The 26,275-nt window shown below is 42.9% G+C and overlaps 2 protein-coding genes and 1 long non-coding RNA gene across 5 annotated transcripts in view; 2 read left to right on the top strand and 1 right to left on the bottom strand.

Moving 5' to 3' along the window:
* Mia3 (MIA SH3 domain ER export factor 3) overlaps positions 1-17,581 on the top strand; it is a 41,546-nt gene extending 23,965 nt beyond the window's left edge. Inside the window, 23 exon segments of one of the 2 annotated variants that reach the window (NM_001398698.2) lie at positions 3-268; positions 1,050-1,181; positions 4,851-4,872; positions 5,573-5,661; positions 5,889-5,966; positions 6,056-6,166; positions 7,715-7,786; positions 7,983-8,087; positions 8,687-8,809; positions 8,944-9,055; positions 9,845-9,900; positions 9,988-10,078; positions 10,224-10,362; positions 11,315-11,416; positions 12,214-12,274; positions 12,460-12,495; positions 12,581-12,648; positions 12,912-13,012; positions 13,169-13,306; positions 14,091-14,159; positions 14,264-14,337; positions 15,820-15,958; positions 16,769-17,581. In NM_001398698.2, coding sequence (NP_001385627.1) covers positions 158-268; positions 1,050-1,181; positions 4,851-4,872; positions 5,573-5,661; positions 5,889-5,966; positions 6,056-6,166; positions 7,715-7,786; positions 7,983-8,087; positions 8,687-8,809; positions 8,944-9,055; positions 9,845-9,900; positions 9,988-10,078; positions 10,224-10,362; positions 11,315-11,416; positions 12,214-12,274; positions 12,460-12,495; positions 12,581-12,648; positions 12,912-13,012; positions 13,169-13,306; positions 14,091-14,159; positions 14,264-14,337; positions 15,820-15,958; positions 16,769-17,082 — 2,343 coding nt within the window. In that variant the 5' untranslated portion in view covers positions 3-157 and the 3' untranslated portion in view covers positions 17,083-17,581. 2 annotated transcript variants of the gene reach the window in all.
* A 2,508-nt stretch (positions 17,582-20,089) lies between these two features.
* The window catches only part of Aida (axin interactor, dorsalization associated), a 27,605-nt gene continuing 21,419 nt past the window's right edge, over positions 20,090-26,275 (bottom strand). Inside the window, exons 8-10 of the mRNA NM_001127600.1 lie at positions 25,109-25,231; positions 21,886-22,003; positions 20,090-21,799 (exon numbers count right to left, since the gene is read on the bottom strand). Of these exons, the coding sequence (NP_001121072.1) occupies positions 21,703-21,799; positions 21,886-22,003; positions 25,109-25,231 (338 nt within the window). The 3' untranslated portion in view covers positions 20,090-21,702. The remainder of the gene's footprint in view (positions 21,800-21,885; positions 22,004-25,108; positions 25,232-26,275) is intronic.
* LOC120096335 (uncharacterized) lies at positions 23,469-25,163 on the top strand. Of its 2 annotated transcripts, none has more exons than XR_015636240.1 (3): positions 23,469-24,461; positions 24,564-24,708; positions 25,011-25,163. It is a non-coding gene; the product is annotated as an uncharacterized LOC120096335 (long non-coding RNA). The 2 variants fall into 2 exon arrangements; XR_015636241.1 differs by having other exon boundaries at positions 23,478-24,461; positions 24,591-24,708.

Here is a 26,275-nt window from a genome sequence, read left to right as displayed (position 1 = left end):
CTAGTGCGGAAGGTTCCGCAGCCCGGGAAGGCGAAGTTCATTCCCAGTTTCCGCCCCCCCCCCCCCCCGGAGCCGGTCCTTCCCGAGGCGGAAGCGGTGAAAGCCGGCTCGGTGCTGTCCGCAGGAAACGTCGTCTCCGCGCAGCTGCCCCCACACCATGGACTCATTGCCTGCCACCGTGCCTGCTGTCACCGCCTCCCCGGGGGACCCCGAGCTGCTGGGGCCACTCTCGGTGCTCTACGCAGCCCTCATAGCCAAGCTTCTAGAGGTGACAGTCCCCAGTCCCAGGGAGGGGCTGCGGCTGTGGAAGTGGGGAGGACCAGGGCCGGGCAGAGCGAGTGTCCAGAGCGACACGACAGTTCCCGGAGAGGCGAGCGGGGTCCGAGGGCGGCGGGACGCGGCGCTGCGGTGTGGGACACTTTGGTCACTTGCAGGGTTTTCAGAGCTTTGCCACAGTGACAGGCAAAGTGTTAACCGGTAGAATCCTTTCCTTGGGGCAGTGTCAGGGGGTGGGGCCAATATTATAATTAGCAGGCAGTGAAAGTGTGGAGTGGGCAGGTGTGTAATACTGCCTTTGACATTTGAGCCGCATAGACATTTGAGAGCCTGACCTCTAAACCGGTTGGTTATCCAGAGCAGTCTGGACTTACTCATCACCTGTTTTGTTTATGTACGAATGTAACCAACCTAAAATATTAGGAGAATAATACATTATCACACTGGATTTATTTGCACCCACAAAAGTTGATTGCTTATATACTTAAAACTTTTCGTGTTACATGCTTTTTAAAGTGATAAAACTCAACTTATCTAAAAGTATGATCCAGGGAATTTCTAACTACATAGTAGATATCACAATATAGCAGAGCCTTTTAGAAATTGGAAATATATACCGACTTAAAAGGTATTTAGACTCTCTGCTTGAGAGCACTACAAGTCAAACAAATTAGAGACCGACACTCCTCTGTATTTCTCAAAGTGGGAGTTGTTGAAGATAACCTGGGGTACTTTATGAAAGTTTTCCATTATTTCTCTTGTGTCTGTTTCAGCTAGTTGCCACGCTGCCTGACAGTGTTCAGCCCGGGCCTGACTTCTATGGACTACCGTGGCAGCCTGTGGTCGTCACTGCAGTTCTGGGAGTTGTTTCCTTTGCGATTTTCTCCTGGAGAACTATTCTTGTTGTAAGTAAATTAAATTATCTTGTCACATGGCTCAAAAGTACAGGGAGTATTCTGTAATCGCTGCCCCTTTCTCTTATTTATTTTTAATTACTAGATGAATACAAATTAATGGTTATAATTCTGGCTAACCTTGTCAAATAATTTAGTGTAAACTTTGTATTGACAAAGATTTAAGAGAACAAGATAACGTATTTATAATTTTGATTGGAAAAGTTTAATTAAAAAACTCCTATACTGTTCAGTAGATACATGTACCCTGTAAGTAGAACTCGGAATTCTTTTAAGCCGTCCTAAAAAGTAATTTAATAATATGTATCAGAAACTTTAAAAAGTGGGGTAGGATGGATATAGTTGTCCTCTTAAATAGTGTGATCCCTTGTCTAGTAATCTATCTGAAAGAAATAACTAATCAATCATACATTAAAGATCTTATACAAGAATGTCTAATGAGACAGTCTTTATTTTTAGTTAGTTATTAGTTGTGTGTGTGTGTGTGTGTGTGTGTGTGTGTGTGTGTGTGTGTGTTTTCTGCATGTCCACCTGCACATGCGCCATGAATGGTGTGTAGAGTTCAGAGTATAATTTTCTGGAACTGGTCTCGTCTTCTACATTTACATGGATTCCACGGATTGAACTCATCATCTGACTGACATCATCAGGCAGCAGGCACCTACCTGCTGAGCTGTCTGGCCAGCCATGGAACTTGCAGCAACCTACTGTACATGCGTGCAGCGGGAGAGCTGATGGTCGCAATGACACTGGGGTACAGCGGACGCTTGTGCTTTAGCGTGAAGTGGAATGAATCACAAACTATGACTTGAAAGTGTGGTGCACATGGCATGAGCACATGCATACACACTGCAAACAGTACAGCGCAGTGACACACGGCTAGCAAATGAGCTCCTTCCAGCCTTTTTCACTATGTTTTGTATGTCTATGCACCTGTGCATATGTGCATGTGAATGGATGGCCGAGGAGCCCAGAAGAGCCTCTCAGATGCACTGGAGCTGGAGTTCTAGGTGGTTCAAGATGAGTGCCGGGAACAAACTCCTGTCCTGCCAGGAATGCAGGCGCTCTTAATCCTAAAGCCGTCTCCCACGCCTTGGCCTTTGTCCTTATAAATATATGTCACAACTTTTCTGGTTTTATCATATGTTATGGGACTCCTAAAATGTCTTTTTTATTTGGAGTTACAGATTATATGGTATCCAAAGACACATTACATTTTCATTCCCTGGTTTTCCTGAGCACAATTCGTGTTTCAGATATTCACCCTTGGAACCTTGGCCATTTCCCTATACCTTGGTCTTGCTTCTGCCTACATACCTGTTCTTATTAGTTTGGGTGAAATGGGATAAGAAAAGCTTATTCTTTGATTGGCAAGGCTATGGCATTAGAGAAAATCATTCATTTCCCTGAGTTGGAAGGTTTTTGTTTGTTTTGTTTTATCCTGAAACTGGAGTTACATTCAGTTTTGATCTGACATGTGGGTGCTGGGAATTGAACCCAGGTCCTCTGGAAGAGTAGCCACTGCTCTTAACTGCTGAGCCATCTCTCCAGCTTCGGAATGCATTTTCTTATAACAAGATAATTATACAAGTCTTATATTGATAAGATTGAAATTTCATGGATGATTTGTGGATGGGTCTGAATATCACCACTACTTTAAAAAAAAAACAGTACTTGAAGGGCTGGAGAGATGAGGGCTCCATAATGACTCAGTGCTTGCTGCTCTCGCAGAGGACCCAGATCTGACTGCCAGCACTTACATGGGGGCTCATAAACATCCATAACTCGGGTTCCACAGGATCCAATGCTCACTTCTGCCTCTACAAACACTAGGCATTCATGGGGTACACACACATATATGCATGTAAAACATTCAAACATATACAATAAATAAATCTTAAAAAGTTTTTTAAATAGTAGCACTTAAAAGGGGAAATATATTTTGAGTTACAAAGTAATTTAGTGGGCCAGCAAGTTGGCTCAGTGGGTAATGTGCCTGAAGCTGAGGCTATCAACCTCAATTTGCTCCCAGGACATCACATGGTTGGAGGTAAGAACCAATCCCCACAAGTTGTCCAATGACCTCTACCTGTACATATGTATGCCCTTGGATGTGACACACCCACACACATGAACATATAAATAAGTGTAATTTTTTTTCTTTTTAAAGAAAAGAAATTGGGCTAGGTGTTGCAGCCTGTACCTATAATCCCAGTACTCAGGAGGCAGAGGCAGGTGACTACAAGGCTAACCTGGTCTACATAGAGAGTGTTCCAGACTAGTGAGGGCTACAAAGTGAGACCATGGCTCACAAGGAAAGTAAATTTAGCAAATCTTTCTGCATCAGTTACTATCTCGGCTTTATAGATTAAGAGGTCATTGGTCTCCTGATGGGAATAACAGTTTTTTTTTTCCTTTTTTTTTTTTTTTTTTGGAGCTGGGGACCAAACCCAGGGCCTTGCGCTTGCTAGGCAAGTGCTCTACCACTGAGCTAAATCCCCAACCCCGGGAATAACAGTTTTAGTTGTCAGCTTTCTTGTATGTCTCCTCTGGAAACATCCTTTTCAGGCCGAGTTCCATGTACCACTGTTAGTTGTGCAAGTCAGATGATGTGCTCTATCAGATTCCTAACTTGTTTTTAGATTTTCTGTGTGTCTGTGGTGTTTGTGTGCATGTGTGTGTGCGTGCTCGTGTGGGCGAAAACGTGTGTGTGTGTGTGTGTTTGGGTGTGTAAGTATGCATGTGCAGAGGTCAAAGGCTAGCCCCTGGTGTCAATTCTAGCCTTCTTCTTTCTGGAGACCCGGTTTCTTTTTAATTGTCACCACATCTGGCCTGAAGGATTCTGGGAGACTCATACTGCCACCTCCCATCTCACCGTAGGAGCACCAGGATTCCAAACATACAATCATTCCCATGGGTTCTGGCCATCCCAACTCGGGTCCTCACATGGCAAGTGCTTTATCCACTCTCCCAGTCCTACCACATTAATCCTAACTCAGCAGGTAGACAGCTTTGAATAGGATTTCTGGGATATTTTCTGGTGAGTGAAAGATGTATATCTAAATAAAAAGATTTTCCCTTGAATTTTGACATCTTTCTGAACAGTCATTTCTGACTGCTATGCAGAGTTGTTAATCATACAGAGTAAATAGAATGTTGATGTGTTTATTATTATTAAGCTAGGAGCCACTTGTGTTATCAAGCATCAGTGCTAATATCTTAAGATTGGTGCTCTTGTATTATATCTATAAACATACTTTTAGCTATACTGTTTTTATCTATTGAGGCTAATTATGAAGTATTAGTACAAATTATATTTGAAATGCCTTTTAGCCTTATCTTTTTAAAGTATTTTAAGATTATGTTTATTATTTATTTGTATCCATTTGAGCCATGGTGCACATGTGCAGATCCGCATACAATGTGCAGGTTCTCTCTTTGTCCTGGGACAGAACTCAGAATGTCAGGGATAGTGACAAGCACCTTTGCCTGCTGAGCCATCGTGCCAGCCCAACCTCTCCTTATTTTTAAATACTATGTATCTGTTATACTGAACCAAGTTGTTACTAAATTCTCATTTGTTTATGGTTCTTCTGTATTAAGAACAATATGTTAATCAAGTGTTGGACAACAAACTTAATTTTATTTCTTTTCTTCTAGGTAAAGAGTAGAATATATCAAGGTAAATATTTAGGTTTATTTTTTCCCTTGAATTAATCCTCTGCATTGGTGTTTGATGTGAGTTTTCTGTAATTTAGACATAGATGCCATGACTTCTACTGCCTGATTGCTTTATTAACTCCTGGAAAGTTTACTGTCTCTAGCCCACCAGCTCGGCTGGTTAAAACCATGCTGATGCCAACTGATATAGGCAACAGAGAGCAGACTGAGGGAGTGGGGAGAACAGGATCAGTTACCACGGGAAGATCAACTGTGCATGTTGATGCAGTGCAGATTGTGTCCCTGTGACAAACACACATTAAGTGCACACTGAGTCTGAGCAGACAGCATGCAGGATGGTGGAGGATTAAATCCGCATCTGAGTGGACGGTGATCAGGATGGTGGAGGGATCTGGTATTTTGTGTTTCTCAGTTTCTCTTTGCAGATGACATTTGAAGCAATCCCATTTTCTGAGATGGGACCAAGGTATAGCATTTCCTTAAATTCTGTATCTCTAAATTAAAGTCTGCATACTGCACTTTTTAATGTTTAATATTCTTGCCCCCTGACTGTAATCACTACAGACTGCTTTTTAAGGGCATAATAGTCAGCAAAGCATGGTCTCCTCTCTTAGTGCAGGCACCAGGCCTTTGCTATTAACACACTGGGGCATTTGGCTTCATCTTGGGCTCACAAACTTACAGATTTCCCTTCTTTTTAGTTACTGAGAAACAAATTTCTGAAAAGTTGGAGAACATCAAGAAAGAAAATGCAGAACTTATGCAAAAATTGTCAAGTTATGAGCAAAAGGTATAATTCTGTTAGCTTCCTCCTCCATTCCAGCTTAATATTTCTGTCTTAGCATTCCATTTATGATTTTAAAGATTCATGTTTATTTCATCATTTCCTATGAGCTATCCCAAGATGTGGGCAGTCGCTGTCTGGAGGAGGATGGCCACTTGGAAGTGACTTTGGTAGCACTATAATGTTAGTTAATTCTAAGTTGTAACTTAATCCTAAAAACCTTGTTTACACAGATCAAGGAGTCAAAGAAATATGTTCAAGAAACCAAGAAACAAAATCTGATTCTCTCTGATGAAGCTATTAAGTACAAGGTAAACATGTCCAAGGGGAGAACTGCATTCTACAAGTGAGAGTAAATGGAGAGTCATTCTTACTAATCTTAGTGTCTCTTTCTGTTAAGGATAAAATCAAGGTACTTGAAGAAACTAATGTAAGTTTGGGTGACAAAGCCAAAAGCCTTCGTCTTCAGTTAGAGTCTGAGAGAGAGCAGAACGTCAAGAACCAGGACTTGGTAAGATTAGCTGCTCACTGGTTATGTAATTGGGCTTCTGAAGGAGCTAAGTGAGGGCAACTTTCCCCAGGCTGTTAGCTCAAGTGGAAGGAGGAGTCATGGAAGCTGACTCTACTGAGGCTTGTCTGACAGAAGTGTAACAGAAGAGGAACCCTGGGTTACTCTCATGGGCACAGGAAGAGTATTTTTGTTCTCAACCCTGGACCATTGTCAAATGGCTGGGCTCTGCCCTCTAGCACAGGTAGACCAACTATGAATTCTGGCCTTATGAATGGTTTTTAGATCTTGTTCTGTTTTTAAAAAAATTCTCTTTTTGGTAAACTCATTTGTTTTGTGTAATGGTTGTAGAGAAAACGGAGAGGCTTTCTATTATACCTCAGCAGAGCTAATGCCCCAGCTAAGCAAGTGCCAGCCACATTTCTCTGCTGTTATATTATTCTTTTCAGCTCTTTGTACTGTATTCTTTGGAAACCACTATGCATGGCTCAGAGGAAAGAATTACATTTTCCACCCCTTAAGGAGCTGCTGTCTTCATAAACTTTTGGAATTCTTGTGTATGAGATTGGTCTGTTTTCCTCCAAATTCTTCTATTCCCAATTTAGGCAATGAAATTCTCCCCCACCCCCTACGATCTTGGATTTGACCCTAGTGTCTCATGCAGGGTAGGTGGCTATTCTCACACTGAGCGGGAGCATTATCCCTGTCTGTGTTTTAATCTTGAGACAGTATCCACTAAGTTGCCTGTGCTGCCTTTGAACTTTGCAGCCCAGACAGGTCTTGAGCTCATGACCCTGTGTCTCAGTCTCCAGAATTATCAGGCTTAGCTGGGCAGAGATTCTTTTTTAGTTTTTCTCTACTGGGGGTGGAACACAACCATGACAGCAGTTTGAATTGGCTTACTTGAAAAATTTATTCTTTTATCTTTTTATGTGGTCATGTGCTGTATTATCTTATAATAATAAGGTTGGACTATTAGTACATTTTTTTTCTCCCCCTTAGGCCAAAACTGGATCCCTTACTTTACCAAGACCATAGGCTTATATGGGATATGTTTATTAGTGTTTCACCCTTTAGTGTGTGTGTGTGTGTGTGTGTGTGTGTGTGTGTGTGTGTGTGTGTGTGTGTGTGTTAGCTTCTTTTATGTCAACTTAATACAAAGGGAAGCTCAGTTGAAAAGATGCCCTCCCCAGATTGGCCTGTGGGAGGTCTGTTGTAAGTTTTCTTGATTGATGATTGATGTGAGATTTCTGTGGCCAGAGCTGCCTCTGGGCTGGTGGCCCTAGGAACTAAAAGAAAGAAGGAAACTTGAGTAATCCATGGGGAACAAGGCAGTGAGCTGCCTTCCGCCATGGCCTCTGCGTCAGTTGTCTCCAGGCTCCTGCCCTCCTTAGATGGTAATGGGCTGTAAGCTTCGAGCAGAGATAAACTCTTTGCTCTCTAGGTTGCTTTTGGTTTATCACAGCAGTAAAGAGCAGATAATGTCTGCATGTGTGTACACCAGTGACTCTGCCGAGACCTGAGGCTCTGTGTTCTGCTTTCATGGGTCAGATACTGGAAAACAAGAAGTCCATTGAGAAGTTGAAGGATGTCATTTCGATGAATGCGTCAGAACTTTCAGAGGTGAGTCTGCCTGTATGCCCTAACTAGAGTATTGTCTATGTACGTGTTCTAACTAACTAAGCATTGTCTTAGTCTGTTGAGCAAAAGTTTGAGGTGTGCTAAAGCATGTAAAAGATGAAACATCCAGGATGTTTGGTAAAGAAAATGTAACTTTCTTCTTTGGATTAATTTACTAATTGGGAGTGTTTTATATTAGGTTCAAGTTGCCCTTAATGAAGCCAAGCTCAGTGAAGAGAATGTAAAGTCTGAATGCCATCGGGTTCAAGAAGAAAATGCCAGGCTTAAGAAGAAGAAAGAGCAGGTAGGGCAAGATCACCTAATAGTGATGGCATTTCCTCTCAGCAGTCCCCCTCAGCAGTCCCCCTCAGCAGTCCTCAGGCTGGGTGCTGGGAGAGAAGCTGCTTCCCTGATGGAGCGGGTATCTGCTTCAGGAGTTCTCTGTACAACTCAGTGCAGCTCTCACTGTATTTATTTTTTATCTTTTATTTTTATCAAATGCCTGACCATTATAAACTTGAGTAGCTTTAAAACAGCAATAGTTAAGATTTTTATGCCCAAATATTAAATATTTTAACCATTTTTTAATAACTTTCTTTACTGACCAAGAGAAGGTTATATCACCAGAGTCTGGATTTACGAGTCTGAGATGTTCCCATTCATTCATACTAGAAGCCCATTAAGGTGAACTAGCAATAGTTTTCTGAATGCTGGAACACTTGGGTCAACCTCCTTTACCACACTGATGTTCTTTCCTCAGCTCTGAGGGTTGGAACCACTCTCCGCCTTTCTTTAACTGAAAGCCAAGGAGTGGCGGGCCTGACTTCCTACCACTGTCTCACACAGTCCGTTCTCGCCCATTGCGCACCTGCAAGTAGGGATTTATGTGCTTTGACTTTTCAGTTGCAGCAGCAGATTGAAGAGTGGAGCAGATCACATGCTGAGCTCACTGAACAGATCAGGTCGTTTGAGACGTCCCAGAAAGACTTGGAAGTGGCTCTTACTCACAAGGACGACAACATCAGTGTAAGCGCATTCTCACATCATCAGTGTAAGCGCATTCTCACATCAGTGTAAGCGCATTCTCACGGGTGCACACTCAATCCCCGTGTTCTCCTGAGAAGAATCAAGAGCTTTACGCCCATTTGCTTCTTTCCTAGGCTCTGACTAATTGCATCACACAGTTGAATCGGTTAGAATGTGAACTTGAATCTGAGGATGCAGATAAAGGAGGAAATGAGTCAGATGAGCTGGCCAATGGAGAAATGGGAGGTAAGAGCTGTCTCGGGGAGGTTGGGCCTATATTTGCCCTCTTGACTTGAATTTCCATCCACCGAGGCTACTTTTCAGCTATGCTAAGCTTTAGTGCTGTGGGCTCACACTGATGAACTTGTAGCCATGTATGTCTGTGTTGGGCCGGGTGGGTTGCTTGTGTGTAGTGTAGGCATGCAGAAAACACTGGCATTTCATATCTCTCCCACTGAGAACAAGGTGTGTGCACTGGAGCTCCTTCAGTCAGCTCTTGTCTCTAAGTCTCGAACACTGCACAGGGGAAGTCATCTTTCCAGAGTGTACTCTCTGTGGCTCTTAGCTCTTAGGGCTTGCGGCTTCTTCAGAGGCCTCAGGTGGTTGGAATCACAACCATGGCTGTGCCGTAAGAAGCCAGAGTTGTAGAGCAGGTATGGCAAGATGCTAGAGGCTAGATGTTAACTGATAAAGAATTGTCTCTCAGGTTGTTAACTGTTCCCTACTACTGAGGGTGCTTTAAATCATACCTGATAGCATATTCAAGGGAGAGCAAAGGCCTGGGTGTTTTTATGTAGTCGACATTTGTCCAGGTTGAAGTGATCTGAGCAAAGAAAGCACTCTGATGACATTTTTTATAGCATAAACTGCTAGTTAACTTTGTACATGTAAATTTTCAATTCTAAATCAGCCAATCAGTTCTTTTAGTTGGCTTTTTTTAATTTGCTGTTTGAATATGATCATTGTTTGAGGGAAGTCATGAAAATGTCATTAAGGAGCAAGGAAGAAAAAGCAACTGAAGCTTTTCTCTTATAGGTGACCGGAGCAAGAAGATAAAAGACAGAATAAAGCAGATGATGGACGTCTCTCGGGTACCGACCTGTTTGTATCCCAGGAGTACCAGGGAGGCCTTTCAATGGCTCACTTTTAAGACTAGATCTTTCCTCTGTGATTTTTAGACACAAACTGCAGTCTCGATAGTTGAAGAGGATCTAAAACTTTTACAACTTAAGCTAAGAGCATCGATGTCCACTAAATGTAACCTGGAAGGTAGGTTCTTCTGGAGACAAAACTGCCACATACTAGAACTTCAAATTTGATTGGCAAGATAAGCAGGTCCCAGTGCTCATTCTTACTTCTTAGAACTGACCTCAGCCCTGCCTCTCAAGCTTCTGCACCTTTTTATCCCTCATAGACCAAATCAAGAAATTGGAAGATGACCGCAGCTCGCTGCAGACTGCTAAAGCTGGGTTGGAAGACGAGTGCAAAACTCTGAGGCAGAAAGTGGAGATCCTGAATGAGCTCTACCAGCAGAAGGAGATGGCACTGCAGAAGTAGGCCTACTGCTCTCTGCTAGCCTTGCACACAGCGCCTTTTCTAAAGCTTATTTACAGTTTTCCCCAGTTACAGTTAGCAAAGGCTTGGATTTCCCTTTGTGCTTGATTTCTTTACAACCTGCCTTTTCTTTGTATGCATGCATGCTTGTGACTAGGTGTTGCTTCTGTATGTGTGTACACTATATGTACTTAATGTGGGTATGCATGTGTGCACTTGGGTGTAGAGGTCAGAGGTCAAAATGGGTGTCTTTTCCTCCTTTGATGTTCACCTTTATTTTTTGAGTCCTATCTCTTATTGATCAGAAGAGTATCCATTCCATAGGCTGGCTGGCCAGTGAGCTTCAGGAATCAGCCTGCCTCTGCCTTGCCCTGCTGGAGTCACAGGCATGCACCTCCACGGGCACCTGCCTCTACACAACAGCTCTTCCAGGACAGCATCAAAAATGATTAGCGCCTTTTGCCCCGCCTTAGTTGAGTGGGGCTGCTGTTTTCTAGAGGACGGGAAGCTTTCCTTACCTGTAGTACGTTACCCACAGAGCACGGTGTTTTTATGGTTGTTTTATTGTTAGAGGAAATTGTTGGACACATTAACAATGACTTCTGGCTTGCCAAGAGATCAGAGTTTGACTTCCTAGATGTAAGGGAAATTTTAAAAACTTTGTATAACTTCATCTGTCTGGGCATTAAGGGAAGGACAGGAAGCAGGTCTCTGGTGCTGCATAGCTGCACTCAAGAGGCAGAGGCAGACACATCTTGAGTTCCAGGCCAGCCTGGTCTACAGAACAAGTTCCAGAACAGCCAGGGATAGGCAGAGAAACAACAACAAAAATAATCCAAAACAAAAAAACCCAACCAACCAACAACCAGCAGAGAAGAATAGGAAAGGACAGTTGAACAAGAGCCGACTGCCATAAGGACAGCCATTCACCCGGGAATGGTTTTATCCTAGGAAACTGAGTCAAGAAGAGTATGAACGGCAAGACAGAGAGCAGAAACTAACGGCAGCCGATGAAAAGGTGGTTCTGGCTGCAGAGGAAGTGAAAACTTACAAGTAAGTTCAGGCTCTGCACAGGGATCTGTTTGCTTTCTAAAACTGGAGAAAACACGGAAAAAGCACAGAACAGCATGTGAGTGAGGTGGGGATATGAGTCCATTCAGTCATAGAGGAAAACATTAGCAAGTGAAAAATGGTCACAAATTTACTTAGTCCACACACTGATAGGACTAAAAAGTTCCTTGTTTCCTGCAGAGGGCTCTGGGGCAGCAGGGTGGGGAGGAGCTTTCTACCCTAGAGCAGTGGTTCCCAACCTTCCCAGCACTCCAGCTCTTCAATACAGTTCCTCAGGTTGTGGTGACCCCAACCCTAAAACTATTTTCATTGCTACTTCATAACTGTAATGTAAATATTTTTGGAGATAGAGGTTTGTCAAAGGGGTTGCAGTCCACAGGTTGAAAACCACTATATTAGAGTCACTCTTTTATGAAAGCTGTTTGCTGTGAAAGTCACCGCCATGGCTGTTCCACTTAATAGCTCAGTAGTCACTCGTCCGTTTAATTTCCCGTTGACTAGAAGAAACACGTTTATCTTTGTGTAGAAGCAAATATTCACAGCAGGCCGTTATGAAGACTACTAAGGAGATGATAATCTAAGAACCTCTAGCCATGAAATGACAGGACAATTAGTTTTTTTGTTTTGATTATACTGTACTGTGAGTAAGTCTATAAAACATGTTTTGTATGTTTGGTGAGATGGTCACTACTGTAGCTCTTCAGAGTTTGGAGGCACTGTTGGGTTGTCCCACACTTTACCTAGTTGCTTTAATTGATGATGCTAAATGGCACTCTCAGGCGGCGAATTGAAGAAATGGAAGAAGAATTACAGAAAACAGAGCGCTCATTCAAAAACCAGGTAAAAACTGCATCAGACTTCGTTTCCTGCAGCCAGCCTGCCTGCCTGCCTGCCTGCCTTCCTTCCTTCCTTCCTTCCTTCCTTCCTTCCTTCCTTCCTTCCTTCCTTTTTTTGAATAGCTGGTATATGTTAAAAGGGGTGTTCTGAAGAACCGTAAACATGTATTTGATGTGTTGTCTTTTCAGATTGCTGCCCATGAGAAGAAAGCTCATGATAACTGGGTAAGGAATGCTTTCCCTTTTTTTTATTTTGTGCACAGCCTTTCACATCTGAGTCACAATACTTTTTCTTCAATATCTTCAACAGCTTAAAGCTCGCGCTGCAGAGAGAGCCATGGCAGAGGAGAAGAGAGAAGCTGCTAACTTACGGCACAAGTACGGGATTTTATACCTAACTGTCAGTGCTTTCACAGTGCGCACGCACAAGTACGGGATTTTATACCTAACTGTCAGTGCTTTCACAGTGCGCGTGCACAAGTACGGGATTTTATACCTAACTGTCAGTGCTTTCACAGTGCGCGTGCACAAGTATGGGATTTTATACCTAACTGTCAGTGCTTTTACAGTGCTTGAGTGCTGGGTGGTATCTAATAAGGAACTGATTACTATTTCACGACCACTGTTTCTCAATATTCAAGATTACTGGAAATGACTCAAAAGATGGCGATGAGACAAGATGAACCTGTGATCGTAAAACCAATGCCAGGAAGACCAAACACACAGAACCCTCCTCGGCGAGGTACGGAGCATTTGTACATGGTAGCAGGATTCTGGTGTAGAATGTGTGTGAATTCAATTTTACTTCTGTGTTAGGTCTGGTGCCCTAGAAAGACTCCTGAGCTGTCTGGAGGGAAGGGGCTGTCATAGAGTGCTAACGAGGCATTGCTGTCTTCAGGTCTGCTGAGCCAGAATGGCTCTTTTGGCCCATCCCCTGTGAGTGGTGGAGAATGTTCCCCTCCCCTACCAGTAGAGTCACCTGGGAGACCTCTCTCTGCCACACTCAGTCGAAGAGACACTCCTAGAAGTGAATTTGGTGAGCACTGACGTACTCCTTTGCATTACAGTACATCAACTGTGTTCTTGCCATGTTAGAGTTCGTGTCTGTCCAATAGAGAAGTGGGTCAATGTAAGCTCTTGTAGGACAGAGAGACTTATATTCTCCTGGAGGCCCCTGCCATGCTTTTGAGGAGTGATACACTCTTTACAGTTTACCTGGGAATGTGAAGTGTCATCTTACTCTAATTCCGTCTGTGACGCTTAGAAAGATAAGTCAGACTGGAAAAATGCTGCCAGTACAGTGCTATTAAATCTCTACCTTGAAGCACCAGTATTCTTAATAAAACATTTAGTGCTTGTCTTTAAAACTAGGGCAATTCCTAGAGCTGGAGAGGTGGCTTGGTGGTTAGCAGCACTGCTCTTCTTCCAGAGGACCTGAGTTCAATTCTCAGTACCCACATGGTCATCTCACAACCACCTGTGACTCCATTCTCAGGAGATCTGACACCCTCTCTGGCCTCCACGGGTACTGCACACATGTGAACCATAAACATATGTGCAGGCAGAATACCCATACATATAAAATAAAAAGAATTTAAAAATAAACTTCCAAAAATGGAGGCAATCTTTGTTTTATACTTGAAGTCTTTTCATAAACTGACTTGTATATTGAGATCCCTCTTCTGGATTGCAGGCATGTGCTACCTAGCCAGAAAGAGATCTATTTGTAATGCTGATTTCTACTTAAAAGTTGAGCCCCGTTCACAGCAGGTTTATTCCCTCTAAAAATGACATGTCACTGGCTCTGTTTCTTTCTCAAGGGTCACTGGACAGGCATTTACCTCGTCCTCGATGGCCATCAGAGGCCTCTGGGAAACACTCTGCTTCTGGTAAGGGGCCTAAGTAATTTCTGAGTCTCATGCATATGGGCTTTGATTCTTCTCAAAGTGGACCAGTCAGGGTGAGTCTAAGTCAGCTCTCTGGCCTCTCACAGACCCAGGTCCACCTCCTGTGGTGAATAGCAGCTCCAGGAGCTCTTCTCCCGCTAAGGCCATGGATGAGGGCAAGGTAAGTTCTCAAGCATACAGCCAGATGCGTATTTCCTATTGGTGTCTTCTATCTCTTGTTTATATGACTATTTGTTTCTTTAAAAGCAAATTGTTCCCCAAGAGCCCGAAGGCCCCTCAGTCTCCAGCACTGCCCCTTTAGCTGAGCATCCAGTAGCAGGAAGTGTTTAGAGACTGAGGGCTGGAGTGGCCCCTGGTTTGGCTTGGTTTGTCTGTAGACATTTATAAATGCATGCCACTCACCTTGTTCACTGTCTCTTGAGACGCAGCATCACTCCAGCTCGTGACTCTGGTTGTTGGTGTCCCTTTTCCTGTTGTGTTAAATTACTAACCAGGTTAGAGCACTTGCTGTAACTGTTATCACATAGAAAAGTCATCACTGCAGCCTATGCTGTGTGCTCTGTCCTGAACGCTCTGAGTGAAATAACTCAGTAAATCACATGATTTGTTTTCATTATCTGCCTAGAACTATGCTCCTAAAACCCGTTTGTGAACTGAAAAACTGTTGGGAATGATATGAAATCAGACTGTTTACAAACAGAAACCTGTGTCCTAAGCACTGTCCGTACTCAGTGACTGTCCACAGGAGTGCTCTGAGACGTGTGTGGCTGTGCCGCTGCTGAGCCTGCCACACCACATTGACACAGTAATGGAGTTCCTGCCCAAGGGGAATAGTGGGTAGTGTTGCTGGCCAGTGAAGGCCACTAGTGGAGCTCTGTCTTCCTAATAACGCACATAACACTGCTGGCAAACACTGTGAAGGCCAGTCCAGGACTCCAGGGGTGTGCACCTCTTTAGAGTCTTTTTAATCTAAAGCCAGTCTGGATGAGCCCTCCATGCCTTTCCAGAAGACTTCAGAGACTGGAGACAACTTACAGCCTTGGAGTGAAGACTGGTATTTGAATTCCAGCTTCCCCTCTTTCAGTATAACCTCCTGTAAATCACTGGACTCTGCTTGCTCAATGTTTAAAGCGAGATACTCACACAGATCAGAAGATATGAACATTTGAATAATGTGGCAAAGGCCCACTGAGCCCTGAAATAGTTGCTGTCACTGCGTGCGTGGATACACATTTTCCATCTGTTATCTGTATTTTTATTTTAAATTTTAGTTATAACTGCATATCTTTTCATTATTTTACATGCATTATATCCCGATGTTCCCTTCATTCTTAATATATATATCTGGCATTACAGTCGTGAGAGAGTTGAGAGTACTCCTCTTGACACAGATGGCAGCGTGTGGCTTTGACCTGTCATAGGCTTCTTAGGAAGCTGAGTCCTCTTTCTGTTCCCTTTCCCACGCAGAGGACAAGCAGTAACCTAGTCACTGCTTGCGGCCTCCTAACCTCTCTGGGTTGTCACTGGCAACATGGGGTGAGGTGGTTCACACTGGCCGTTCTTTGGACAGGTGCCAGTTTACTAATCTTGGTACTTTGCCATGTTAAAGCATTTCCAAACTTTAATTGTTTCTTTCCTGCAGGTTAACATGGCTCCCAAAGGGCCGCCTCCATTTCCAGGGGTGCCTCTCATGGGAGGCCCAGTGCCACCACCTATACGATATGGACCACCTCCTCAGCTATGTGGGCCTTTTGGGCCTCGCCCACTTCCTCCACCATTTGGTATGATTTGGACAGTATTAACTTACTTGTAAAGAACATTCATCTTTTCTGTTCCTTGCTAAAGTAGTTGCTATCACAGAGCTTTCCAACTAAGGCTAAAGCTGAGAGTACATTGTAGTAACCCATCCTCAACTTTCTGAGGACATACGGCTACTAACTAGTCTCCCTAAACTGAATTGGGCATGGCCAGACAAGGAAAGGGGTCATTTAGGAAAGCCAGCAATGTGCACTTGAACACCAGTGGCTACACGTTATGCAGAAAAGATGGGTGACTCTGTAGGTCACAGATACTTATGTCCTATAACATGAAGCTTGTCATCATCTGTAATAGAAGCATAAGCCACTGGTCACAGAATAGAGAGGGGAAAGGTAAAAACTCCATTCTCAGTGGGACTAGATAGAAAAGAGGTTACAGGAAACACAAACCTAGTAAATGAAGATCAATTTGAGTTCATCTTCTTAACTATTTTGGCACATGAACTCTCAGTTGACAAGCGATAATAACATTTCACTCAACTTTGTTGCGATGAAACTGTTTCACAACTATCCTCTTGGCTTGGCTATTATTCTGAACGGAACTATTCTGAGGTGCAGAGTTACAGAGGGAAAAGAAAACTTGGAATTAAGTGGAGCTGTTTAAACCTGACCTTAGCTTAGTGGCCACAGGCTATAAATTAATTTGCTAAGCCTCATTTGCCTTATCTTAAGTACAGTCAGGGTGCCATACTTGATTTTATAGGGTTGAGAAATTAATACACGTTACTGTACTTGGAATGATGTTACTTGGTATCTATGTGACTTGTTTTCTAGTTCCAGGCATGCGTCCACCACTAGGTGTAAGAGAATATGCACCAGGTGTTCTGCCTGGGAAACGGGACCTGCCTGTTGACCCTCGGGAATTTGTACCAGGACATACACCATTTAGACCTCCAGGTTCACTTGGTCCAAGAGAGTTCTTTATTCCTGGTACCCGATTACCACCTCCGTCCCACGGTCCTCAGGATTATCCACCACCACCACCTGCTTTAAGAGACTCACTGCCTTCAGGCCCAAGAGAGGAAGCCCAACCTGCCTCTCCAAGCAGTGTCCAGGACCGCTCACAGGCTTCAAAACCCACCCCCTAACTTTGACCTGTTGCTGAGTCAGAGAGGAAGTGGACATTACTCATTACAGCAAAGGGTTTCATTGGCATCAAAACCTAAAAGTTTGTTTTACAAAGATTGTTTTTAGTACTAAGCTGCCTTGGCAGTTTGCATTTTTGAGCCAAACAAAAATATATTATTTTCCCTTCTAAGTAAAGATCACCTCTTAAGCTAGAACATCCTCCCAACTTTGAAATGTGCAATAAAGAATACCTGTGTTTAGTTCATGTAGCATATGTAATGATTGCTAAATGATTTAGAAATATCATAAAGTATGAACATTTCCTGTGGAAATGCTTTAAGAACACGTATTTCCATGGCCTTGGTTTAGTGTATGCCAGCTGATTCAGAGCAAGGTGTTTACAGCTCCACGTGTGTCTCAAAGACTGTTACGCTACAAGACGTTTACTCAAGGATCACAAACTGTCCCCTGTTGCTAAAGTTCTTTGTAGTAATAGTTCATAAACTTGGTTTATTAATATTTCCCAGTGTCTGCTGATTCTTTGGGTTGCTATGAGACTTGCTCATTTGGAAAACCTGACAACTGCACTTCTGGAACTGCAGTAGTGGGCTCCATGCATTCCATGCAACAATGCTAAGTTCTCTTGGAAAGTCATCAGTAAGCTCTACAGGGAATTTCCTCTTATTTTAAATAAGCCAGAGGCCCCACACAGTCTACATGTCTGCCCTTTCTTGGTGCTCACTGTCTGAGAATGATTTTCTGAGTATGAATTTGTGCTGCTAGCAAGAATTATTTGGAGCTCGGTGTGGTGGCTCATGGGAGGCAAAGGCAGGCAGATCTTGAGTTCCGGGACAGCCACGGCGACATAGAGTCTGTCTCAAAAACTGAGAAGAAAATATTTGGGCCAGTAAAATGGCTCAGCAGGTAAAGACACTGCCAAGCCTGACAGCTTGAGTTTGACCTCTTGGACCCACCTAGTAAAGAGAACCAACTCCCACAAGCTATCCTCTGTCCTACACACACAAACACACATGCACATACATGCATGTGCGTGCGCGCATATGAGGAAAAGAATTATAAAATTATTTGACCTGGTATTTTGTTGCTTTTAAAACCATTCTTTCATTAAGGGTGGCTAACAAGATAACAATCATATGCAATGACTATAAGATCATTTCTTTTTAGAAATCTATATTCTATTTCCTCTCATCTCACCTTGCAACTAATTTTCAAAGAGTATGGCAAAGAATCAGGAATCTGCCATGAGGCAGAAAGATCAGAAAATCAGTGTACATCCTCAGTTCAGAAGTATGGGCTGAGCTCAGTTACATGGCTGTTTTGAGCTAGGGTCTCATTCTATACCCAACATGGCCCTCCTGTCTCAGCTTCCTTAGAGGCTGGAATTTCAGGCTTGACTTACTATGCCTGGCTCAATTCTTTAACAGATACTATTCAGAAATTAGTATTTAAACATTGCTGCTGCTTTATAAGTCCAGGTAAATCTAGGAATCTGGAATTGTGTCCTACCTAGTGTTTGCACCCCTTTTCACTGTCTTTAAACAACTAGCTAGTTCAGAGTATTTACGGTACTTTTGGCAGCACATTACATATAAGCTGCAGTAATTACAGGTATAAAAAGTGAAAACAGCTTACTGTGACACTGTACTCTCTAAAATCCTGTGAAGGAATGACTGAAACCTAGGGCATTTCATGTCACTGCTGGGAAGTTAAAGCACTGGAGATTTTGAAAAAAAATGAGCAAAAGCTTCAGTGTGAAATAAAATCTTCAATGATTGAAGACATACAAAGACAGCTTCTCTGAACACAGGAGTTCTAAGGGAGCCTGTAAGTCCTCCAGTAAGAAAGAGTTCAACTGGTCCTAATCCAGAATTACTGATGATTTTATATCTGTAAGAAAATGTACAGGATTGCGTAATAATTTAAAATTTTATTTTCTATTCTATGCATATGTGTTTTGCTTGCATGTATGTATGTGCAACATGTTATGTCTGGTACCCATGGGGCTAGAAGAGGGCACTAGATCCCTATAATTGGAGTTACAGGCAATTGAGAGCCATCATGTGGGTACCTGGAACTGAACCCTGGTTTCTCTCTGCAAGAACAGAAAGTGGTTTTAACCCCCGAACCATCTCTTCAGCCCCTAACACATGCCATTTTAATCATATAAAAATAATATTAAATTGCAAACACTTCTGGAAAATATCTGTCAATCCCCTCAAGACACAAAATAGTGAAAATATAATTTGTAATTTTTACCTTTTTTTTTTTTTTTTTTTAAAGATAGGGTTTCACCTATATAGTCCAGGCTCGCTCAAATTTGTTATCCTCCTGCCTCAGCTATCTTGACTACCTAAGTTTAGAGGGCATATAAAATAAAAATTATACAAGCTAAGAAGACAAATAGTAAAAGTAAATTAAACCTTTTTTTATATTCAAAAGTAGGACATTCCCCCTCTAAAACCCTTCAGTTATCTTGTCATTTATCATAAAAATCATCAGAAATGTGTGGAGAAACTCTAGTTGTAGCATTTCTGTACCCTTCAGCTCTGTCTGATCAGACATCCTGTGCTACAAAAGCCTGTCCGTCTACAGATGGCACAGAGGACATCGTACCTCAGTTCAGTCAGACTCTCCCATTTCAAAAGTTGTTTCAGAAGTCTCCTTCAGCTGGTTCTGGGTTGAGCAGCTAAAGCTCACAGGAAGGAGCAGCACCTCAGCCTGGAAGCATCCCTGCTAGAGACAAGGCTACTTATTGCTCAGTGCAACGGGGACTTGTGAAATGGGGGGTACTGCGTGCCAGCTGCTTTAAGACAGTCTTGTCATTCGGGTCTGAACTAACGCCAAGCTTATCACAAGATGTTCCACTAAAGTGCTTTAACCCTGATGGCAGGCATTCGTAGCTCATATAAACCATGCTTATGTGAATGATCAGTGCCGTAGCACAGAAAATTACCACCTTGTTATTTGTCATATGATCTGTAAGAAAAGAGAGAGGACGATGTGCAGTCTTTGCTACGTTTTAATAATAACTTTTAAGGAATTCGTTTTTAGGTCTAGTCAGCAACATCAGACAAAATGTACTGCGCACTCCCCAGGCACAGAGCACCACCAAGTGCCTTAGAACCTTCCCTGACAGAGATGGGGCTCTGCCCCTGAGGAGCTTACAATCCGGGGATCTACAACTCAAAGCCCGAGTTGGACAGCGAGCTAATTTAAGGCAAAAACCTCCGTCCCCTAGAGCTATTATAGATGGAATTATTTTAGCATTTGGAATTAAGCCAATGAAGAGATAATTTGGTTGTGGATTTAATTTGGTTGTGGATTTTTTTCAGGTTGAGCCTGAAATAGTTCTTATTAAGATTATCTAGTAAACAGTGACCTAGTAGGTGCTCAAAGTCAAGACTAGATCTCTTGAAGGGTAAGTTGAAAACATATTCATTGTGGGTGGTTACTTGAAAAAGCAAATATATTGAATGGTGTGATGAGGGTAGACTATTTAGAAACAGGCCCTGTATTGACAGTGCAGCCCCCTCACGCACTGTTCATTGACAAGTGAGTATTAAATACATGGCTCGTCCAACCCACAGAAAGACCCTCACAAACCTTAATGTTTGTGTAACAACCATCCACCGTGTGCTATCAAAGTTTTATTTATGCCTCGTTACACCAAAAGTAAATAGTCAATTCAAAATAAACTAATGACCTGCATATTTTCATATGGGTGAATGAATGTATATCTAAATAGGAAATAAATGGCAATCCTATCTACCTATATTAAAAAAAATAGACAGTCTTTCCAGATTTTTGCATACTAAGGAGAGGTCTGCGGTCTTAAGGTCTCACAACGGGTGACCAGGAAAGCAGCAGTTAGCCCGCAGCATCTTACCATCTGACTCAACTGTTCCTAAATGACACCATTTAAAAGATCTGTAAACACATTATCTGTAGTTATTCTGAGATGGTCCCGATGTTAACCCTAGGATCTACCAAAAAGAATTAGCAGTACAATAGAGAAGAACAGATAATCCACCTGACTATACATGTGCTCTCTTCAGGAAATCAATCCAGGCCTCTGGGGAGCACTCAATTCTCATCTGGTCAGGCCACGCTTTCTATGCAGGAGACCCATGGCATCAGGTGAGGTCTCTTCTAAGTTAGGAGTCTTTGTTAGGCAATGTAACTAGTCCGATTCCTCTCAGAACAGTTCTGCCCACCTCCACTCCCAGCATGACACTTAACCCTTCTGAGCACACTGGAGCAGAAGTGAGCAGAGATGTAAACTCTAGCACATTCTTATTGCTGCATTGTCTCAAGTTATGCACGTCTACCACAGCAGTACTGTCCGGGAAACGGTAGCAGTGGCAATGAGAAAATAGACTATTAATTGCACAATTAATAGAAAAGTAAAAATGTTTCAAAATCTACAATAAACCTGTATCCAAAGGAGTGATAGGTGACATGCTGGGCTTTTGTTCTGGGGTCCGGCTGTGCAGTAGACTTGCTTGGTCACCTGGCGTGGGTGGGCTCCTTTCCTGCCTGTGGAAGGCTGACTCTGCTACTCAGAGCTAGGGTGGTTCTGCGTGGTGAGTCACACAAGTCCTCGGTTCTGTGTAGCAGATTCACTCCTTGTGCAAACTTTGATGTAGATGAAGATAGAGTGGTTTCTTGGTCAACAGTTGCAATTTCTTTCTTTTGAAGTCAGTGGGTTTCTTGTATCTGTAACCACAACAGAGATATGATTGGTTAGAAGCTTCCGCTTGATTGACCCCCACGTCCCATTCTTTGCTATGCCCAAAACTTACAGCTCTATTACGATTGGCCCAGGCTTAATCTCATCCATCTCCATGAAGGCAAAACACTTGGTGCTGGTAAACCTCTTTTTAGGCTTGTAATGTTTGAATTCAAAGAAGATGGCCGCACCTAAGAAATTGAAAGACACATAAACCTCAGGCAGCACCTTCTATGTTAATTAGCTTTCTTTACTCACCAGGACCTTATGAAAAAGCATTGGTTTGCATAAGCTGCAAAGTAACCTGTTAAATACAGTCTGTTGAGGTATGACTATTGGCTGCTTGCTGAATCTAACATTTCTCCATATCAACAAAGTCTAGCAAACCTTCCTGAACAAGACCAATTCAAGACTAAATTACTAAGGAAGGCTGAGTAAGGTGAGATGGTCCAATGGTTAGAGAGCTTGCCTTGCAAATATGAGGACTGAAGTTCAGATTCCCCAGACCCCATTTGACAGGTAGCCTGCCTGCAATCCCAGCTTAGAAGGAAGAGACGGAATTCCTGGAAAAAAATGGTTAGGAAGACAACTTTATCAGTGAGCTCTGAGAAATGTGTCTAAATGAGTAAGAAAGTAAATAAAGAATACTCCCAATGTCAGCCTTGGACCTCCATGTACATGTGCATACAAGTGTAGGTATACCTACATAGACATGTGAGCCCACACAGTAAATACTCATGTGTACCACTGTGCCACATAGTTTTATGTTAGCCTGATATAGAGTCATCTGAAAGAAGGGATCTCAAAAGAGAAATGCCTCCATAAGATTGGCTGTAAGGCAAACAAGCCGATAGAGTATTTTTAAAACTTAGTTATTGATGGAGGAGGGCCCAGCCCACTGTGGAGCCGTCCTTGGACTGGTAGTCCTGGTGCTATAATAAAGCTGGCTGAGCGGGCCATGAGTCGCAATCTGGTAAGCAGCACCCTCCACAGTCTCTGCAGCAGCTCCTACCTCCAGGTTCCTGTCCTGTGAGTTCCTTTCCTGACCTCCTTCAATGATAACAACCCCATGGAAGTCTAAGCCAAATAAAGAAACCCTTCCCTCCCAGCTTGCATTTCTGTCATGGTGTTTCCCTGCAGCAACAGAAACCCAACCACACATAGAAAAAAAATCAAACAAAACAAAACAATCCCAGAAAGGAACACAGTCTATAGGGATAAAGCGCACGTGTACTGGGCAGACTGGCAGTGAAAGTTCCTTTTAAAACATTCAAGCTTGACCAGTTTTGCTTCCTCCCAAAGCAAACCCCAATATGTAAATAACATGAGTCACAAGCTGTTAAAAGCTGCCTCATGCCTGTTTTAGAGTCCTAAGCTGTGTATTTAACCCCTGCAACTGCTGACACACACATGGAGATGTGCTATGGCAGGAAGGGTACAAAGGCAACAATAATCAAGCACTGACTGAATCAAGGACAAGGAAGTCACATCGTTACACATCTACAAGACCGACAGTTAAGTCCTCTATAGTGAAGGGAAGAACAGTTAAGCTCACAAGTTACCTCACCAGTGTAGACAAAAACTGATTTCTACAAATGGCATGGAAAATAATGTAAGCTTGTGTCTCACTTACTCCCTTAATTCTGCTCTGACCAGGATGGTGCTGGATCTGATCTTTAAAAACGATAACAGACATGGACTTCAGTGACCACACAGCTTCTAACTGATGTTTAACAATGTTCAAAAGTGTGAGCGGTCCTGGCACTTGGGTACAGAGCATCTCACAAATCAAGCAGAAAAGCCCAGTCACTCAGGACACACCGGAGGAGGGGAGGACAGAGCGGTGGGCACACTGGCCGTGCATTTGCCTTCACACTGAGATGTGACAATTCAGGCTACTGGGGACACTTCCTAAGCACAGGGCCCTACTAGAACCAGAGAGTTTTAGGATCTCTTCTCATCCCTGCACCAACAGCTGACACCTGATTATCAGAGACTGGAGCTATCAGGTCACATGTCACTGGAGTCCAAACAGGTCACCATCCTTACTTACTCATGTATATCATAAGAAAACAAGATGTCTTAGTATGCAGACCTCTACTCCACACAATTGTTAAGAGAACTGTAAAACTAAGATATCCTGAGATGACTTCAAGGTTTATAAACAGGAAATTTCATTAGTCAGAACTATAGTGACTAAAGATTAAGTTCAAAAATGGAGAACAGGAACAGTGAAGTCCTGATATGGTTCAATGATTCGTCAGTATCAGGACAGAGCACAGTAAGGACAACCACTGTCTTCCCTTCAAGTCAGAAATGGGTTCAAAGTAACAGAGAGAAAGCAAGCGTGTGAAGGCACACGCGGAGTTGCAGTGTTCTCATTAACCCAGAACACACACTCTGACACATACCCTGTCAAGTTCTGGAGTCTATCAGTGGCCTGGAGGTCTTAAAAACACTTTGCTGTGCTGCACCATGCTTATCCATCAGAGTCTGAGGCTGCTCCTGCCACAGGTCTGGCTTTCACCACTCCAGAGGCTGCAGGATTGCTTGCTAAAGGCACTCTCTCCTCACACACTTCCTAAGAGCTGGGCATTCAGAAACTGCAGCTGAGCCCGGGTTGTCTGCAGAGAACACTGACATCAGCGGGTAAGTGGCAACTGCCGTGTTTACTGTACAGATTTGTACTGGGCTGGCAGTGCAACTTCACTGTGCTAAAAGGTGGCTCTTTTCCATCTTCCCTCCAATGAGCTGCACGCTCTGCGTTTTTCTATTCAGTGCAAGTGGAAGGAAAAGATTAGAGAGCAACCTCAGAGTTCCAGCTTCACCTACTCAGTAGAAGGAGAAAAGCTGTCATGCATGTATGTGTGTACACACGCAGAAGCAAGAGGTTAATGTGAGTATCTTCCACAATCAGTTTTCCACATTGCTTCTTTTAGACAGGGTTTCTCATGAGCCTGAAGCCAGACTGCCTGGCCAACAAACCTCAGGAGTCCATCATCTGTCCTCTCCCAGCACTGGCAGCTGTCACACCTGGGTACAATGGGTTTAGCTTAGGTCCTCCCAGGAGCCATCTCCCAGGCCTAACATTTTAATAGTAAAGAACATATATTCCAGTGTCATTATACAACCAGATAACACACCATCCATTCTCAACATTTAAAAATCACTAATATTTGGATTTCTTCAACTAACCAGGTAACACTGACTTCTGCCAGATATGGACTGTGATAGGACCACTGTGTACATACTCAAACGAGTGCTGTCCATAGGAAGACAAAGACAAAGTCACAAACCTTTGGTTAACTTTTCAACGTGTTTCTGGAGCTCAATGTCCACATTAAAATGAACGTAAGTATCTTCTTTTCTTGATGCCACAGGAGTATCTTGTACAGGAGTTAAATCTATGCCATTCAAATCTAGAGAGAAACAAGTTTCCACTTAAGGACAATCAAATTTATAGAGCACCAAAGGCTAAATATCCTGCAGAGGTGGGAGAGGGGAAGGATTTGGGGCTCTTTGTAATAATTAAACCTATGAATTCTAAACTATACACTACTCTCCTGGTCTCTGCTCTTAACACCCGGCTTCTCATGGTTTTTGTTGTGTTTTTTGAGACAGGATTTCTCTGTGTAGCCCTGGCCGTCCTAGAACTACATTGGTAGACAAGACTGTCCTGGAATGAAAAGATTTGCTTTGCCTGTATGTGCAGGGCTCTGGGAACTGCTGCTATCTGGGAGTGTGTGGAAGGAGCTGAACTCAGAGCATGGGAGACCACAGGGTTGGGAAAGTAAGTCTGCAGGAGATCAAATTTGGTCTTTAAGAGAGGAAAGAACTTGTTGTTTCCTGAGGAAACATATGACCTCATACAGTTTGCTACAATGGCCCGCTGGCCTTCAGGCCCTCAGGTGCTATTTTGCGACAATGATCAGAAGGTAAGGCTGGGAAGGCCTTAAATCTAGAATGAAGTCAGAATTCCTCGGCTGTATTCAAGTCAGATGGGCCTAAGAGCTGCCAAAAACAAAACAAAACAAGCAAAACCAAAAAACCAAACACACGAAAACCCTGTTTCACCAGTGAAGAAATTTATACACGGGGCTTACATTCTAGTCGTGTTTCTACATTTCCTAAGACATAACTGGCTTTACCACAACCAGATGGTATATTAAGTTTCTGGATCCAGGAGCCCCACTTAATCAAAATCTGCATTAGTCTTAACAAGCAAGTGTTTATATATTATTCAACAAAGATATTAATTTGGTAGGTCCATCTGATTATTTCAGTTCTTAAAGGTATTTACACAAAACCATGTTTCAGTTCAACATACATACAAAGGAAATTTAACTCACTATTTATCATTCAATATTTCATATTTAACTCAAAAATACCTTTCTGAATTAGTTGTATTATTGTATAAATGGTATATCAAACAATATGTAGAGTACAATTACTTTTTCACACTT

Source organism: Rattus norvegicus, chromosome 13 (assembly GCF_021556685.1).
Source record: "Rattus norvegicus strain SHRSP/BbbUtx chromosome 13, alternate assembly SHRSP_T2T, whole genome shotgun sequence".
NCBI classification, from domain to species: Eukaryota; Metazoa; Chordata; class Mammalia; order Rodentia; family Muridae; genus Rattus; species Rattus norvegicus.
This window is presented reverse-complemented; position numbering and strand designations above follow the sequence as displayed.